The sequence below is a fragment of the Nanorana parkeri genome, unplaced genomic scaffold (assembly GCF_000935625.1).
Source record: "Nanorana parkeri isolate BGI_ZX_2015 unplaced genomic scaffold, ASM93562v1 scaffold1067, whole genome shotgun sequence".
In the NCBI taxonomy this organism is placed as follows: Eukaryota; Metazoa; Chordata; class Amphibia; order Anura; family Dicroglossidae; genus Nanorana; species Nanorana parkeri.
In genome coordinates this window covers 410,584-429,629 of record NW_017307335.1, presented here as the reverse complement: position 1 = coordinate 429,629, position 19,046 = coordinate 410,584, and the positions used below count along the sequence as shown (strand labels likewise).

The window sequence follows — 19,046 nt, the reverse complement described above, 5'->3', positions numbered from 1 at the left end:
GGCGGAACGGGAGGGGGCGGGTACAGCTGGCTCGGCCTCTAGATAGGCAGAGCCAGCTGTCACTCACGCAGCTGGGCGGATCTCGACATCGGGATCCGCTCTGGCGTCTCAGTATACTGCGAGCGGTAGCTTGCGGTATACTGAGCTTAGGGTAACGGGAGGACGCTAGTTTGTGTCCTCCCGTTACCCTAAGGAGAACTATGGGGAAAAACACTGACCCCATAGTTCTCCTTTTTTAATATTGATCATCTTTCCATTTGACATTTTCCCATCTATTTTGTCATTTTTTTTTTTTTTACTGCTTTATAATAACAATATCTTACACTTAAGATATGACTGGATATGTAATATAAATAGCTAGAAAGAACCTGCTTGGTGGCTGCCACTATTGCTTCTGTGTTTTGGTTTACATCGACTGTGTTAACCAGTACTGGCCTTTTTTAAATGTCTTATGGATTGGTAAACTAAGAGCCTGGTTCTACTGTTTGTATGAGCAGTGGTAGAATTGTCAGTGGGCATCCATTACATACACTAGATCTTGAGCGTAAAATGGAAGTCAAACCAAGCTGAAACACTTTTTTTTTTTTTTTAAATGGATACACTTGAGGGTTAATTTTACACTACCATTAGAGCTGTACTGTATTAAAAAGAAAAATAAAGGAATTTGTTTTACTTTTTAGTCTGTACTTGATGGTTATGGGTATGAGGTTTTGATTTGACCAAGGCCAAGGTGAGGCAGAAGAGTCACCTGCCTTAAATCCTGAACTGTGGTGGGTGCAGGTGTAGTGATGCCTCTTCTTCCTCTGCGCCTTCTGCACTGTGTAGAACTGAGCTATCAGACCAATAGCTCAGCTCTGCCGATAACACAGGGAGAGAACAGCTTTCCTGTGTAAACGGCAATCTCTGCTGTTTAGCGTCACAGCTGCCTACTCTGTATCAGCAGTTCTGTGCTATACTGATAAACCGGGCACAGTGACTGGCTGTCATACATGCATGCATGCATACATGCATGCATACATGCATGCATACATACATGCATACATACATGCATACATGCATGCATACATACATACATACATACATACATACATACATACATAGTGTAACCAAACATCTTTGCTTTGGGTGCCAGCAGACCTCCTGCCACTAATTTTTTTTCAAAAGTACCAATTTCAGATAGTGGTTAGATTATAAAATATTCAATTTGTTTTTGGGAGGTTGGGACGGAAAATTTAAGAACAAGCTGAAGTTGGAGCAACTGTATTTTGTTTTATGTTTTATAGAGAATAGGTATTAACAAGACCGATCCTGGATCACTGACGACTGAAGAGAGCAGCAGATTTGTACGCTTGGACATTGACCCTTCTACAATAACGTGGCAAAGAGGTAAGGGAGTGAAATAGAGCTGCAGCTAACGATTATTTTCAAAATCGATTAGTTAGCCGATTATTAAGTTCGATTAATCGGTTAATCGGATAAATAATGAAATAAAATGGCTCCAGTGATGGACTACTAGCTTGTATTGAGATTGCACTCCATCACAGGAGCAAGCTTGGAGCGGTGGAAGTAAAAAAGAAAAAAAATGTGAACAGGGCCAACTGATCGGAAGCCGATTAATCGATTATTGAAAAAGTTGACAACTTTTTCAATAATCGATTATAATCGATTATGTCGATTAGTTGTTGCAGCCCTAGAGTGAAACTATGGTGCATGTATTTAATTATACATATATACAAATATGTCTTGGTAACTGGTAAAATGTTTGCAAGAAAAAGAACATCCAACAACCATGTCCTGGAGGATTGAAGTTGAGATGCACTGGGGCAGACATCTCATCCTATTCTAGGTTTCAGCCAAAGCTTTTATTAAAGGACACCCCAGCCAGCTAAGAGTATCAACAAATAGTTTATGAATTTGAAATGTAATTTAAAACTATTTAATGTCCTTCTTTTTTCTTAGTATTTTTACACAATGTGTAAGCCCTAAACACCGAATTGTGTATTTTGAGACGACGCTTATATATAGCTATTACATTTATCAATTACTTGATTAGTTATAAAATGTCCAGTTAATGCCAGAATAATACCGGGTTTGAATGCTATATATCTGAAATGTGTGTGCTTTGTAGAGCATTGAACTGGATTTAACAGTAACATTTCTGTCCTGAAGTGTTTTTTTGACCAAATGTCCTGATGGTACAGGTTCATGGGGGGGCTCTCATCTATTTTTACAGAGAATAAAGCATGAAATGCCTCTTCCAGATATTCTTCCACATCACTGCATAGCAAGGGAGAACTAAGAAGGACATTTCAGTCCTGGAGTTTTCAGAAAAGAGCATTAAAAAATGTAAGCCTCAATGTTTTTTTAAATATTTTTTTAAAATGTTTGTGAATGGGAACATGTAACGCATATAAAGTAGATGTTACCCGAATTTGGCTTCAAAAGTGGGAATTCTTTGGCTCAACTTCTGCACTAAATGGGGGTTTCCTCTCACTGGTGGATAAAGGAAAAAGCATTAAGATTGCCTTGGTGTAAACTGTAGCTGAGTAGCACTTTGTTCTCTAACCTATTTGATTGCTTTACCTTCTGAGAATAGTCAAATGGCTGCCAGGACATATCTCATAAACATTATCCCATTATCTAACATCCGTGAGAAAAGATTGTGTTTAGGGAGTCAAAATTGACCAATCTGATTTGTGAAAATTGAACATTTGAAGCCCAATTTTTAGTTTTTAACATGCTTTCGGTTCCCCAACATTGTTCTTCTTTTTTTTTTTTAAATACCCCTTTTGCTTACCTCCCAAAATATTCCAGTTGGTGACCATGCACCTCCAGCCTCCTCTTTAGTTTTTGATCCTGCTGTATCTTGGGGAGGCACACCAGTATCCTCAGTAAGTAAAAGATCTGTATGCATTACCAGTGCTGAATTACGGGACTACAGAATGTGTAGCCATCAGCCAGATGACTGCTGGAGGTGTAACATTGGCTACCGGTGTGTCAGTTTCTGGCTTGAGTAAGACTGGGCATTGGTCAACCCCTGGAGGGGGTCGGGTCTAGATGTGCAGCAGTTATTGGACTTGGATCTTCTATGAGGGACCATGACAGCAGCGGCATATTTTTAAGTGTGAGACACTGACTGGCAGGACTGTGGACATGTGTATGTTCTTATGGCTGATGGTGAGAGAACAAACATTTGTTTTTTTTTTTCTTTCTTTTCTCAGAATCTTAAGTCCTCTTCCGGATCCTGTAGAGCTTTGGGTAGAATAAAGTCTCCACTCCACATCTTTTCTTATTAGTCTCTGCTTTCCACAGGCTTTTATATATGTGAGCTGACTGATGCTGAGGTCTTTGTCTCACTTTCCCTGCTGTGGAAGCCTGCTGTTGTGTGAAAAGGCTGAGTGCTAACAGAACACTAAAAAGTTACAAGGGTTGCCTGGTTGTTTTGGAGAACCCATTAGTGGGCACTCTGTTAGTCAGGAAGAGACTGAAGTTTAGTTACTAGCTCGGACAAATGTATGTTTAATGCTGTTGACTTACTGTAGAAAGCCCTCCTGCAATTCAACTGTTTGCTGGGTTGCTGAATAAAATGCATGGCAAAACTGCCTGGACTGTTCCTGGGGGTTCCTGTTTCATACATGGTTTACCACTGCTGATACCAGTTAAGCCTGTACTTTACTAATAGCAAAATTTAATGAAAAAAATATTTAAATTTAAGATGCAAGAACAATAAGGGGGCTCTCCTTGTTTATCTACTTCAAAAAATGCTGGTTTCCTGACTGCTTTGCTGATCTGATTCCATTGTTACTTTCTGAATCATTGACCATGAACTAGTTTTTCAGATCTAGTTTGCAGGTAAGAGAAAGGGTCAAGGTGGCATTTTCTGTAAAGCTCAATGCCATTTTTTTTCTTATGGGTGATGCCATGATTATCTTGATTATGCCATGCAGTGGGACTTTAAATAGTGGGCTAATGTTAAATGTTGCTATTGACTTATACTACAGTAAATATCATACTGAAGCAGTTTGTGATTCAGTTTTACGACTGACATATTTTACTTGCCTTGTCCTTTGTTGTTTAGTGAAATACATGATTGTATTTTTGCATTATGTTGAATCAATACATGTTTCCATCTTGTACTATATACTATTTGTCCTGTTAATAGGTCAAACCTTGTGTGCTCTTTCTTACAGTGGTTGATGTAAATGACAGATTCCTCAGGAAAATCACAGTTGGACAAGCAAACACCGAAAAGGGTTTTTCCCGCCAGGTATTACCAGAGAAATTTGCAGAATATTCTCATGGCTAGCAGTGATTTTATAGCTGCATTGTATATCTTATGTTTTGTGTGGGCTTTCTGGTTTTATGTAAAACCTCAAATGTATATGTGAAGTCAACATTATAATTAGCATAGGGAAGTACGCATGCAACATGTTCTAATATGAAAGCATTTTTTAAATGTATCTTTATATAAAGAAAACAAATATTGTTTTCTCATTTTAGATGGAATTTATTTGATATAAAGCCAGGAGGTCCCCCTTTTTTGTAAAGTATGTGGGATTGTAAAGTACATTGAGAACATGTACGTATTCCACAGTCCTCGAGTGCATGACAAGCATATTTTCTCCTAACCCCATACTGCTAATGTTCTCCATATTGATCCTGCATTTAAAAACAAAAAAGTCACTTTTCTTTATTGCTCTCTTCCAGAGTTTGACAGACTAAAAAGCAGCCCTAGGATAAAAAAAATGTTTGTTTGTTTGTTGGCACAACTGCTAAGATATTATCACTGGAATGCTCATGTGCGGAATGTCGCCTTACTAAAGCTGGTTTAAAGACATATGATACAAACTCGTAAAGAGACGCGCACAGTCATGTACTCCTGCCCTTCCGGCAAATATAAAAATGGTCTATCTAGATCTGCCAGCTTTCCAGATGGATATCCGAAAGAATATAGTTTTACAGGGCCTTGAAACTTGGTTTAAAATTATTTTGTAGTGTTATATATAATTTCACCAAATTATACGGCATTCCAGCAACCAGCAAAAAAAAAAAATCGAGGACATGTCATCCCCCCCGATGGCTTGATCAACATTAACAAATTGATGGTTGCTCGGTGCACAGTAGACTAAAACATTTTGTTGGCAACTAAATTCATGTAGTTGCTAACTAAATTCTTTTGGTTACATTTTGCTGCCAGCCAGCAGCTAGATTCCAATATCGGCAGCAGAATGTAAACAATGGCTGAGAAAATTTCAAATTACAATAGCCATTAGCAGGCTGGCTATTGTGCCCACCCATTGAGCAGAAGAGCAGACCTGAGAGAATTGTTTTCCTCTGCTTGGTGGGTGGGGTTTTAATAGCCAGCTGGCAACTGAAACCCTACCTACTCATCAGAGCTGAAAGAAAGTTCTCTCAGGTCCACTGCTCTGCAGTGGGCGGGCTAGTAGTCTGACTATTGTTCCCAGCATTTTTTATTCACCTGTCGGCTACGGCGGAAGCGGGTGCCGCAGGGGGGATGGTTGCTTGGGTGTTACTATTAACTTTTAAGCAACCAGAAACTACTGTTTACTGTGTGTAATAATTATAACTATATATACATATAATTATCCAGAATAATTCTTTTGAAAGGAGACTTCAGTTTTGTTGGCATGTACAGTGATTTTTGTACTTCTGAAACTTGAATCACTTTTATAATTTCCCTTTCTAGGCTCAGTTTGACATTGCTGTTGCAAGTGAAATTATGGCCATACTTGCCTTAACTGACAGCCTGGGTGACATGAAGGAGAGATTCGGAAGAATGGTCTTGGCTAGCGACAAAAAAGGACAGCCAGTGACAGCAGAAGATTTGGTAAGAGTTATTTTCTAGTTAAGGTTTTCAGTTAAGGTTTTCCATTTCTTTAACTTGCCTACGCTATAACATTTTCTTATACCCCTACAAGCCCTAAAGGACAAAAATGTTTAAAGAAAGTTTTCTTAAAGTTTAAATACCGTTTTTGTACCCCAATACTTCCCCTTCCCTATCCTGAGCTGATCTAACCCACAGCGACCTTCATAAGTGGCATACTTGCCCGATTCTGGTGTCTAGTCCAGCCGCATCCTACCACAGTGTTTTTACCTCAACGTCTATTGTGCGGCCTGAGCTAAACGTCATGGCAGGGCACTCCTGGACTGGCTAGAAAAACTAGGTAAGTATGCAGCTGAATGTTGTTCTCCTGTGTTTTCCACATGGCTTGGTCTTTCCACCTGCTGACCACTTTGTCATTGTGTCCTGTAGTGATGTGAGTGTGGGGTGAAACACAGATCAAGACTTTCAGAAGTTTCGGCTTCTGCATAGACTTGGGGGGGGGTTCGTGTTTAACAGATTTCAGTGGCACAGGCAGCAAGAAAGGTAAGTATGCACATCCCTCTGCACAGGCACTTCTTTACTTCTTTTATTTCAACTTCCCTTTTTTGACAGAATTGCATTATTCTGTAATAAGTTTTCAGTGGATCCCACTATTTTGTGATGGGCCTGTTTTTGTGAGGGCTGCGTCTCAACATATTAGAAAAATGAGCACTAGTTTCTAGTAACTTGAAAGAGAATTATGAGGTAACCTTTTTATCCCATAGTTCTCTTTAGGGTCACGGGAGGACATAGCTCAGTATATAGAGGGCTATTGTCCATTATATACCAAGAGCGCCACGGCCAGGACGGATCCCGACAATACTGTTGAGATCCAGCTGGCTGATTGACAGCGGGCTTTGCCTATCTTCCCCCCATCCGTTCCGCCAGTCATCACTGGAGGATCGGAGCGAGGGGGTGGGGGGGAGATGACGAATACCTGCGGGGACCACTACGGGGTCACCACTCTGCAGGGATATGATGAATGGTAAGTGAGTGACGACGGTATATGTTCGCTCACTTCCCAATCTATAGAGTATGACCGTTTCAATGTCCAACGTTGGCTCTAACTATGTGGATGAGTGAAAATCACTCACCTCATAGTTCTCCTTTTTAATTTGCTCATTATTGCTACAACCCCTTTAAAGAACAGTACACAAAGAACAGCCATAAAGGCAAACACAAAATTTATCAAATGCCAGTACATTATCAAGATGCATGTGATAAAGAAAAGACATGCAAAATGATCCTAAGCATTTAACCTTCCTGGTGGTATTCCCGGGTGTGGCTCGGGGTTAATTTTCTGTACCATAAGCTGTAATCCTGAGCCACACTCAGGAATTCAGAGTAGCGTCTCTTACCTTGTCCCTCGAGCCACGCTGTGTCCTACGGCCGATGCCGGGTTCGTCCCTTGCAAGCTTTCACTTTGCAGGGGGGGCGGAACCGGCGGGTTTTTTAAACGAAAAAAAGGAAAGAAAAAAAAAATAATCGGACTGCCAGGGAGGTTAAACCTGACAAAAACTGAAATCCGCTTGAGCCATAGATCAACCACAGGTGATACTTGGCCAAAATGGAATTTCATTTTTTATTTTTACCAAATTTGTTCCCTCAAGTGAATGCTAGATGTTTGCTCTGCTTCTTAGTTAGAAGGTGATTGACAGCTGCCACCTTACTGTATCAATTAAGTTGATCTGGCATAGATTAGTGGCTCAACGAGCATTTGATATATTACCTCAATATGGAACCGTTTGTTTTAAAAATTGTGATCTTTGGTTACATGCATGGGATTTCCCTTTTTGGTTTATTATTAGCACCATATGTGATTCATAAGTCTAAACTGTTTTTTTTTTTTTTTGCATTTTAGTGAATACTTTAGTTTTTAACTGAAAAGCAGTGTGGTTGCCTTTTGGCAGGAAAGAAAACTAAGTAGATTAACAGACCACAGTGAATAAACACCTCAATAAAGCCATCATGTGGCTTGGTTTCGGTTTCTCTGTATTGCGGTTTTATTGGCGTAGATTTTTCACTGTGGTCTGCTAATTTACTAGCATTTATTGAGCATCTGACTCTGTTACGGCAGAATAATTTGTGTTTTTACTGTATAATTGGCATAGTTTTGTTACATTTTCCTTTTTAAAAGTGCCCTCTTTACCATATGTTTATGTTTAATGGAGGACTGCACTTTGTGCTTAAAGTGTGTATCTAATACCAAATTTTTTGGTTTTATAGTACAGAAAATACCTGTAAATCTTGCAAGAAATGCAGTGTCCTTATTAAGCTGGCCATACACTTTTTTTTTTTTTTCTCATTCAGCCCTGTAGGTTGATTGAGGGGGGAGCTTGATTTCCCCCCATACATGCTAAACTGTGGAAATCCCCCCTGCCAGGCTTTTGTATTCTGACAGTGGCTGTCAGAGTACCTGAACATTGAGTGCATCTCATTGGCTGCAGTCATTGTTTGGCTGAGAATTTTCAGACCTTCAACAAAAGTCGATTGACAAACATTGTCGATGGGGCAACACACTGCTTGAATTTGACTGGCTGAAATTTTTAGCAGTGTATGACCCGCTTAACTTTCTATGAGATGAAAAGACTGTAATAAACATGATCTCTGTAATCAACTAGTCCCATCACTTTTTCCATGTAATGGGAATGAACAAAGTTCAGTCTGTGTAACCACCATGTCCGCTTCCAGGAAGTGCGGTCATTTCAGAATTACAGGAAAAATAGGGGATCCTTCCTAACCTGAAAACCTGTTTAAGGTCAGTGATTGAGAAAGTAGCAAAGCCAGTGTATAACAGTCGGCCAACTAGCATTTGCAGAAGTAGATCAACAGTGAGAAGATAGAGCAAGTGGGGGGTATTCAATTTAAATAATTTTTAAAAACCAAAGTGAAGTATATTGCAGCTCAAGTCCTAGGTGTGGTGGCGCCAATATTTTTTTTTTTTTTTCAGCAAGTACTTAAATACACTTTGATCTTGGTAGAAATGCAGTGTGCTAAAGCACACACTTGTGTGTAAACAACTAGTCCCATCAATTCATCATGTAATGAAGATGAACATGAACAACGGTGGACATGTTTGAAGTCCAGCTGGTGTGACAATCATGGCTGCCTTAATGGATTCTGGCGAAATATGCATAGCCATTAAGGAACAGGAAGTGTATTGAGTAGAAAATCACTAGCATTCACAAGGTTCAAAGTGTGAATTCTTGATTTTCTTTATTGAGCATGTGTCATCAAAGGCAAAGTTTTGAGGCCATGTAGGGTCCCTTCATCAGGGTGACATAGTATAGGACAAGAAGTGTTTTATTTGCAATATTGGCATGTGAAAAAAGGAGAAAGGCCTGGAAAAAAACTAATACAGCCAGCCACTACGTCTAAGGACTGGTAAGCTGCAATATATAGAATGTTTGTTTTGAGCTTAGATACGCTTTAAATAGTAACGGTATTTAGTGTGTCTGTGTAAGCAGAAAATACCTGTTGCAGAAAAAAAGCTGGTTAAGAACTATCAAATGTGTGACATCTATAGGCCATATTTTATTTATGTTTTTAGCCTTGTCCGTCTCGTGCAGTTGGGATAAAGAGGCAGTATGTGTCATAGGCTGGATGCCTTGTACAAATAGCTGGCACATGTCAGACCCCTGCTGCAGTGGTATGGCAGACGTTTCCCAAAACCTGGACAATTTCAGCAGTGAAAAGTTAGTGCATATTCCTTTTGACTGCCTCGCTGGCAAATAATATGTAGGAGCCGGAAAGGGGTGTGCAAGCTTTGCTGTCAAAATTACCCAGGATATAGCTGTGACGGGAGGGTTAGGCACCCTGCAGCTCTCAATTTTTATTTAATTTTGACAAAAACTAGCAGTTTTGAAGGAGTCGGAAATGATGGCCTTTACCCAAAACTGACTCTCCATCACTTATGGTTAAACTCCAGAAATGTAGTTGGCGTTCTAATTACAAGGTTCATTATCATACATTGGAGACTTTGAATATCTCCCTTTCAAACTCGACTGTTCTCGACCTAAGGTTGCTTTCTCCTTTTAGGTGGGCACCCTCTCACATTCTATATTGGGCATCACATCACCTCTGACCTTAGCAGTGTTTGCTAGATTGTAACATGGATTTGTAGTCAAGCTCAAACAGGATCGTTCTACTTTGCACCAGGGTGAAAGGAATGTCCTACCAAGACTCCCATCTCTCTTTAAAACCCTACTGTTTTCATACCAATGGTTTCTTTGCAAGGTTCATGTGACTTTTGTCAGGTTTCTTTGGACCCAGAAAACGGCAAGTTATAGGTTTTCTGGATTCGATCCATTACTATGAAGCCACACTATTGAAGTGGTGCATTCTATAACCACCTCCAAAAATACACACAAACACAGTATAATCTCCAAATTTTCCATTACATTTAAAAGATATTGTGTGGAGTTAAACCCCACCAAAACATTGCAGCTTAATATAGCAGAATATATTGCAGCTTACCAGTTCTTAGATGTGGGGGTTGCATTACTTCTGTTTTTTTGGCTTTTTTTTTTTTTTTTTTCCCCTCGGTTTTTCTGTGAATGACGCACTTCCTGTTCCATCACACACTAGTTTGCTGATGTCTTCCCTGCTAAATTAATGTCACTTCCAGTTGTTCACCACAGTGGGGCTTATGAGCTGCCTATGTGATGGCAATTAAGTTGAGGGGGAAAAAAAAGTTTTTGAAAATAAAATCAAGATAAAATGTTTAAATTCCCTGGCCCTGCATACCTACACAAACGTGCATCAGGTGTGCCTACATACGAAAACAATGATTGTACCACTCTATTTTCTTTCGTTCATTGATGGACACAGGGAACAGATCTAGGATCTACCGTAGGGTAATATCGCCTCCCAGATCTGTTCCCTGTGTCCTTCAATGAACGGAGAGAAGGATTTTACAGAGTACAAAATCCAATTTTTTGGTGGAGTCTTCATGCCGGAGTAAGAGAAATATTTAGGCCCCGTTCACACTTAGCGATTTATCGTGCGGTAATTCCCGCGATATCGCGGCAATTTACAGCGCGATATCGCTCTTCAATGCTTCTCAATGGAGCAAAGGGTCCTGCTGTCACGGGTCGTGCGTCGCTACAGCAGGACCCTTTTTGGAGCGGATTTAGCTTGCTCAAGCTTGCTCAATGCAAGCATTTGCGCGATATCGCGCAAAATGCAAATCGCGCCTACAGCACCCTTTTTTCAGCGGATTTGGCTTTTTTCTATGGAGCCCGACGGAGAAGGTCGCGCTACCATGCCCTGGATCGTCCCCCCGAAAGGTAAGTCGCTACATGTGAATGGGGGCTCAATTGGTGACCTATAAATAATTTTAGGTACCATCATTTTTTGCCATTTCACGGGAGCACACAATTGAAGCTTGACATATTTTGTGCCTATGTATCCATCTTTTATATTTATATTTTTTTATTTTAAAAATTGTATCTTGTGTACTAAAATTAACTTTTTTTTTTTTTACTGAAAACTTGGGTTTGACGAAACCTATTAAAATTAAGTAATTAATATTAATTTAATATTATGGGCCATAACACATTTCAACTGCCACTATTTTAATCTACAGGATCTCTGCTTTTAGGAAATCTATAAGTCTGGGTAGTTGAGTAATCTTTAGGTATATTATGTGCATTTTAAGCAAGGGAAAAGAACCCATTGCCGATCTGTATTGGGAAGTTATATCACTGTAGATCAACAAAAAAGCAATAGTTTCATTTGGTAGAATACAGCTGCATGGGCTTGGTTAAAGCAAACTGGTGGCTCCAATGTGTTGGACCTTGGAAAAACAAGTATTTCACCGAAGTGTTGTCTTTCCTAAACTGAACACACTGAGACACCCCACAGGAAACGGTGCTCAGTGGAATTCATCTTTCTGCCCAATGATACAGAATCATCTTGCCTTTTTTCCCTTCTTGCACAATGCAATAGATTTTCATTCAGTTTTGGACTGAATTGAACAATAAGTACACAAGCTCTTTCAGATGAATAATTTGGTACCATTTGGCTTTCAATTTATTAGATCACTTACGGCAGCTGCATTTCTGGAATACTTGAATGTATATCAAGCTGCGATTAGTATAACTGTCATTCGGAGTTTGGTATACATTAAATGAAAAAATGTAATTTTTGAGATTTAACTGTATATCATGCTAACTGTTAACACATGTGCACCTTGTAAGAAGTTGGGATTTTCGTAATGTAAAATTAAACTGTACAGTAATTTAGAAAGGTGGAATTTAGTAACGCAGCTATGTTCTTAAGAAGTTGCTCCTCTTCTTTATACACATAGGATAGCACTATACTGCCAGTACTCTTTTAAAATGTTGACACGGGCGCTCATACATAAAATATTTTGCCAATGGCAATCAGTCAGCTTATTGAAGTAGTATTTAATGAGAGCAAATCACAATATTCAGCAGGGATACCTCAGTAGACTCTTCAAAGATATAGTCTATAAGCAAATAGAGTTAGGTCTTTTAAATGATTCATTCCCTGCAGCTGTGACCATTTTAATTTGGAAAACTGCATACTATAAATTTATAACCCGTATTGTTTGTTCAGTATATAAAGTTGCTTTTGGTGGTTTGTATCCATTTTTTCAGTGAGAAATACTCCATTTTAATGAAAATTAAAAATAAGAAACAAAAATAAAATAATTTGTTTAGATCCAGGACCAGAAGAAACCAATAAAGATAAAATATATATGTATTAAACTTCACAGGGCTCACATACAACCTTAGGTCCGCCCCCCCCCCCCGGCGCGAGTGGGTTGTCCCACTATCACCAATGTCTCCAGCTGTGCCCTGAGAAGGCAACATCACCAATGTCTCCAGCTGTGCCCTGAGAAGGCAACATCACCAATGTCTCCAGCTGTGCCCTGAGAAGGCAACATCACCAATGTCTCCAGCTGTGCCCTGAGAGGGCTACATCACCTGTACCTTTCAGCTGTGCCCTAAGAATTCTACATCCCCAGTGTCTTCCAGCTGTGCCCTAAGAAGTCTACATCACCAATACCTTCCTGCTGACTCTTAATAAGGCTACATAACCAGTGTCTTCCTGGGAGTTCTTGGGGTTCATTTACTAAAGGCAAATAGGCTGTTAACTTTTCAAAGCAATTTTCCCGCTGCTGAAGTGCTTTCCTCACTTCTCCTCGGATCCCCTGCTGCCTCTCCTCGGGAGAGCAGCGGGGAGATCCAGAGGAGAAGCTGAGCCTCCCTGTGTGCGTGGTTGAGCGGCAGAGGATCGGTACATATCAGTGACCATGTACCAATCCTCTGTGCAGGACAAACACTGGAGCGATCCGCTGATCACTCCAGTGTTTGTAAATAACTGGGTTCTAGAAACAGGGGGTCCCCTTCATCAGGCTCAGAATGACACATCAGTAATAGATTCATCAACCTTATATAGGCATCACACAGTGAGAATAAAAATAAACCACTCCCATACAATGACATCACTGGATCCATTCCCGCCATACCAGATTCAAAATCTGAACTAACCCTGAGTATTGCACCTGCACCGAGGCGTGAGGAGAAACCTGGTCGTTGCTCGGCCGGAGCGGATGGTTGCCAAGGCAATAGGACGCTATCATGGCCGCAAGCGCCGCCCATCTCTAGTGCGCATGTCTGTTGTAAGGAGCGCAGAGCGGCTTCCGGCTTGCGTTCCATCCTAGCCATGTAACGGCCTGCGCATGCGTACCACGCACAAAGGCCGACAAGAGGGCTGGGCTGATGTGGATAACTAGACGCGATGTCTGTTACCAACACCGCCCAATCTATCAGAGGTGGAACGCGCAACACTCTCAGCTTGCGTTTCAGTGACTGGGCAGTGCCTGTGCAGTGCTCTCCTGTGTAAAAAAAAACGAGGAACTTGGGCTGTCATAAAGCCCCAAGTTCCGTCAGTGGGTGATAAGTTTGGTCTTAGATTGTAAAGAGCAAAGGGGGGGATCACGTCTCAAGGTAAAAAAAGACTATCTCCAGTGGCAGAACGGATTCAGTGAACAGACACAAAGCAAACGTGAAAGTCATGGCAATACAGGCAAACAATGCATATAGCTCAACACTGTATATAGACATAAATTGTATAATAATTAGGCATCCATTGTTACTAAATAGAATGCAATAAAGAGATGGAGCTTCAACATCAAAGTGCTGGAATTTAAACATATAGTCACTCCTGTAGTTGCCATAATAAACCTCAAATTTATCACGGGAAGACCCCCAGCACACTGGTTGACAAAGTGCATTGCAACCGGTTTATTTATATCGAGTGTTTCGTTTTTTTGCATTATATCCAGCGTGACCCTAATGTCGCTTCTATGCTTTTGAAAGCGACGTTTAAAGGGTCCAATTGTTTTGCCAATGTGTACAAGCGAACAGGGACATTTTAACAGACACAGAAGTCCGTGTCACAGGTGTAGAAGCCCCCAATGTTGTATCGTTTCCCGGTATGTGGGTGTGAAAAAATTATCACTACAGATCATTGAATTGCAGATGTTGCAATGGAAACACCTGTAACACCCTACCTTGTTTGACAGGGTGATCTGCTTCTTCCCATACTTGGACCTGGGATCAGCTTGAATAAGTAATTTCTTGAGCGAGTTACCCTGTCTATGTACGTGGAGGGGCCTGTTCTTTATACATTGTACGAGGCTTCTATCTGCATGCAGAATGTTCAGATTGGATGCAGTGGCTTTGTGTATCGCTCTGTTCGGTGTATCAAAGGTAAAAAATAAATGGGAGTCTGTCCTCAATAGTTGGTACGCTCAGTGTACCCGCAAATTTGGTGTACACTTTCGCCGGTGCTGTGTTAACAGATTGTGGATACCCTCTTTTGGGCAAACCGTTCCGCCATCTGTTTTTAATTGTGATGTCCGGACCTCATTATCAGAGCAAATTCTCATAACTCTGAGGAACTGGGATATTAGCAGATAATTTTTAAGATGGTGGGTATGGGCACTATCAGCGCAAGAGTGTGTTCCTGTCTGTGGGCTTAGTGTATACAGATGTGCTAATCATTCCATTATCAATTCTAATTAGAACGTCAAAGGAAATTTCTGCAGCAGAAATTGCAGGGTTAAACACAATCCCAGGAAACAAGCCATTTAGAAACTCAACAAAAACTGAAAATTCATGTTCACTCCCTTTCCATATCAACAAAAATTTAATCAATGTATCGAATCCAGCCGATCACATGCTCTGCGTATAACGCGGAATTGTAGACGAAACATTCCTCAAGATGGCCTATAAAGAGGTTGGCGAAGGAGGGTGCTGCTGAGCTGCCCATTGCCGTGGCCCATATCTGCTTGAATGCTTTGTTCTCGAATGTGAACAGGTTGTTAGATAACACAAAGTCAAGACATTCAACAATAAAAGTAATCGGGATGTCAAGTGTACCTTCTTTGCATAAGAAATGTACACGAACATGGTGGGGCGCATGCGCGAGGTGTCCGTGACATCCGTAATGGACGTGTGAGCCGGGTGCCTCGCAACACGGCAGGCGCGGACTCGCTTTCCTTGCTCGTAACTTCTGATCGGCGGCTCCAGAGAGACGCAGAAGTGGTACAGCAGCGGTTGGCAGATAAGATAGCCTCGATGGCAGGAGGCAAGCAGAAAGGGGTGAAAAACCGCTCCAAAAAGGCAGCACAACAAATGGCAGCAGGGAAGGAAGACAACACCAAGCAAACAAAGGAACACAAATCGACGCTGATCTCTTACTCGAAGGGGAAGTTAGAGATGCAGATCAAAGCCACTCTTCCACAGCACAAACAGAAGGAGAACACACGGACCATAGATCCCCAGTCTTAAGATCACCGGCATCCAACTTATCTCTGCTAGATCATACAGGGGCAAGTATGAGATTTCCTTTATTCCACCCCTCTAGTACTGAATTGCATGAAAGTGATGTGCAGGACAGTGTTAATTCTTTGCAAGATTATCCACAAGATCCTGATATACTTTTAAGATTTTCAAATATGCTTGAACAAGGTCTCTCCTCTATGGCAAAGAAAATCACTACAGATATCAGAGGCGATCTAAGATTTGGGAACTCGTATAGAATCAATTGAAAACAAACTAGACTTAATGATTGCCTGCACTAATAATAATGCCTCCTGTATTCAAGAACTACAGAATCGGTTAAAGGAGGCACTATCTAAAATCGATCTGGAGAACCGATCAAGACGCCATAATTTTCAGATCAGAGGTGTCCCGGAATCTATTGTTGATCTAGTCCCTGCTGTCCAATCCTTTTATTAAAGATCTAATACCAGGCATAACAAAAACAGAGTTGGAATTGGACAGAGTACACCGTGTGACAACATCTATGCGATCTGAGCGCTTCTCTAGAGACATTATTGTTAAACCCCATTTCTTTCGAATTAAAGAGTCAATAATGCAGGAAGCTAGAGGGGCATCAGCACTTCTTTATGAGTCACCCAGTGCAATTATATGCCGATATATCTCCTGCAACCTTTCAAAAAAGGCGCTCCCTGAAACAGCTTTTGGCAGCCCTGACTAAACGGGATGTCAAATATTGGTGGGCCTTCCCATTTCGCTTGTTGTTTTTTTACAAAGACCAATCTCACTCCATTAAGACCTTAGGAGAAGGTGAAAAATTGCTGGCACAACTAGGGATTGATCTTTTGGAAAAAGAGACAATGGTCCACACCCCATCACAAGGATAGGGGAAACCTTCTGTTTCCCCACTATGGAAAAAATTACCTAGAAGGACATTATCGAATTTGCTAGTCCCTGGAGAAACCGCTGAAAATTGAGCCTTAATTTGCAAATCTTAATGTTATGAATGATGTTGTTGCTATTTTTCTATAACTTTTTAGCGGAAGGAGGTTGCTGCCCGCCGCAGTAGGCCAGACGCCCTTGTTTGATCTAGACCCAGGGGATAACCCCGGGATTAGACCAAACTCTCATTCAACTTGGATTGTCTGAGAAAGTTGATATGGAGGAGGGAGAATCTCTCCTGATTTGTTGTTTTGACTTGCGTTTCCATAAACATTTCCCGAGATTCTATCTGGCAAGTGCAAAAGAGAGAAGCAAGGGGGTAGCTATATGCTACTGTGAAAAAGTGGTCTTCACATCCCGGCTACAAATTGGAGACCCAGAAGGACGATATATATTGATAAAAGGATGCATTGATAAACAGTTACTAGACCCAGGGGAAGTTGCTAATTATAGACCAATCTCACTAATAAACAACGATATAAAATTCTTATCAAAAAATCTACGCCAACAGACTCAGTAGCTTTTTAGGCAACTATATACACTGAGATCAACTGGGTTTTATTGGGGGAAGACAAGGCCCAGATCAGGTTAGAAGAGCCATAGATCTAATTGCATTGCTTAATCACCCTTGGGATGACACCCCTCCCCAACAAGGGATGTTGTTATCCATAGACTTGGAAAAAGCATTTGACTCGGTTTCCTGGAAATATCTGGTACAACTTTTCAAATCCTGGGGATTTGGACCCAAATTTCTTAATCTAGTAAATGCTCTTTACTCCTCCCCTTCAGCGCAGATTCGCCTACAAGGCTATCTCTCAGACCCTATTCAAATTCGAAGGGGCACTAGGCAGGGATGCCCCCTTTCGCCATTATTTTCGCTATAGCAATCGAACCCTTGGCAATACTTCTCCGTAATAGCTTGGATATTAAAGGGATAAAATGCTTCTCAGAGGAACATAAATGCGCCCTGTTCGCAGATGATATGCTGCTATTTGTAATCTCTCCACTGGTGTCACTACCCAACATTATGGCACTCTTGGAAGAGTACGCACAGATATCAGGACTTCGAGTCAAGGCCTCCAAGTCAGTAGCACTAAATATTAATCTTTCAGCTGAAACCTGGTCGAGCCTTAAAAACTCGTTCCCATTTAATTGGCGTACAGACTTCCTACAATATTTGGGAGTGAAACTCACCCCCCTCTACACTAAACTTTTTATATGTTGCAAAAAACAGAGAAAGTGGGTCTTTTAGGGTGTCACTCTAAGCATGGAGAACATATCCATGCTTAGAGTGACACCCTAAAAGACCCACTTTCTCTTTTTTTTGCTTCAATTTAATTAGGGGTGTGGTGTCCTGTTCCCCCTGGTGGCTCAGAACCATATTTTGTGAAACTTTATATGGTAAATTTCCCCCCACTATATATATATCTCTAAGGGAAGATATGATTAGATGGACTACATATAACATCTGGATAGGACGAATCCATTCAATTAAAATTACTTTATTCCCTAAAATTCTGTACCTATTTAGGACACTACCAATCCCGATTCAACGGATGGAACTTATTCATTTTCAGAAAACTATCTTTAAATTTATTTGGGGGGGGCAAAAAACCAAGAATCTCTTGAAACACCCTTTTCAAACCCAAAAACCAGGGGGGCTTAGAGGTACCAAATTTGCTCCTTTTTTATAGGGCGGCACAAATCTCACAACTATCATCTATATACTCCAAGTCAGCTATTCCTGACTGGGTCAGGATGGAAGTTAGCCCGCATAAAGGCCCCTCTATCGAGGCACTTAAATGGATGAAATCCAAGCAGAGGCCAAAAACTTTGGCGCCAACTTTAACACATTCTTTGGCCTTATGGGATCAGATCAGAAAGAAAAAGGGGATGGTCTCTTCACACACCCCCCTCGCGCCCCTATTTGAAAATGCTAATTTTATGCCAGGATTACAGATAAAAACATTTAAATGGTGGATTGATAAAGGATTGTATAGGATCGGGGATTTTATTAAACTCCATAAACCAATCACATACCACTACTGCCTAAATACTCTCAGGATGCCTTATTCTGAATATTTTAGATTTAGACAAATTAGTCATGTCCTACACACCCTACATATTCCCGAGGTTGGAGCCCCGCTGTTAACACAATATGAACGGTGGAGCCTAGGAGGATTGGGACAAAGGGGAGCTACATCCCTGATTTATGATGCACAACTAGGATCATTCACCAAAACGGATGATATGGTTGCTTGGGAGGCAGAAATTCCACATTTTAGGCCTGAAAATGACGTAAAACCCCCCAACATTATATATTTTCTGAATGCCAAGACCGTATAGAATAAAATGGTGGTAGTTGAAAATTTTTATGTTGCGCAATATTAGCGCAACTCCTT

General features: G+C 40.8%; 1 protein-coding gene across 1 annotated transcript in view; it reads left to right on the top strand.

Annotated features, from left to right (window-relative positions):
* The window catches only part of MTHFD1L (methylenetetrahydrofolate dehydrogenase (NADP+ dependent) 1-like), a 214,954-nt gene that overhangs the window by 68,021 nt on the left and 127,887 nt on the right, over positions 1 to 19,046 (top strand). The window contains exons 17-19 of the mRNA XM_018567580.1: positions 1,284 to 1,386; positions 4,191 to 4,267; positions 5,708 to 5,848. Of these exons, the coding sequence (XP_018423082.1) occupies positions 1,284 to 1,386; positions 4,191 to 4,267; positions 5,708 to 5,848 (321 nt within the window). The remainder of the gene's footprint in view (positions 1 to 1,283; positions 1,387 to 4,190; positions 4,268 to 5,707; positions 5,849 to 19,046) is intronic.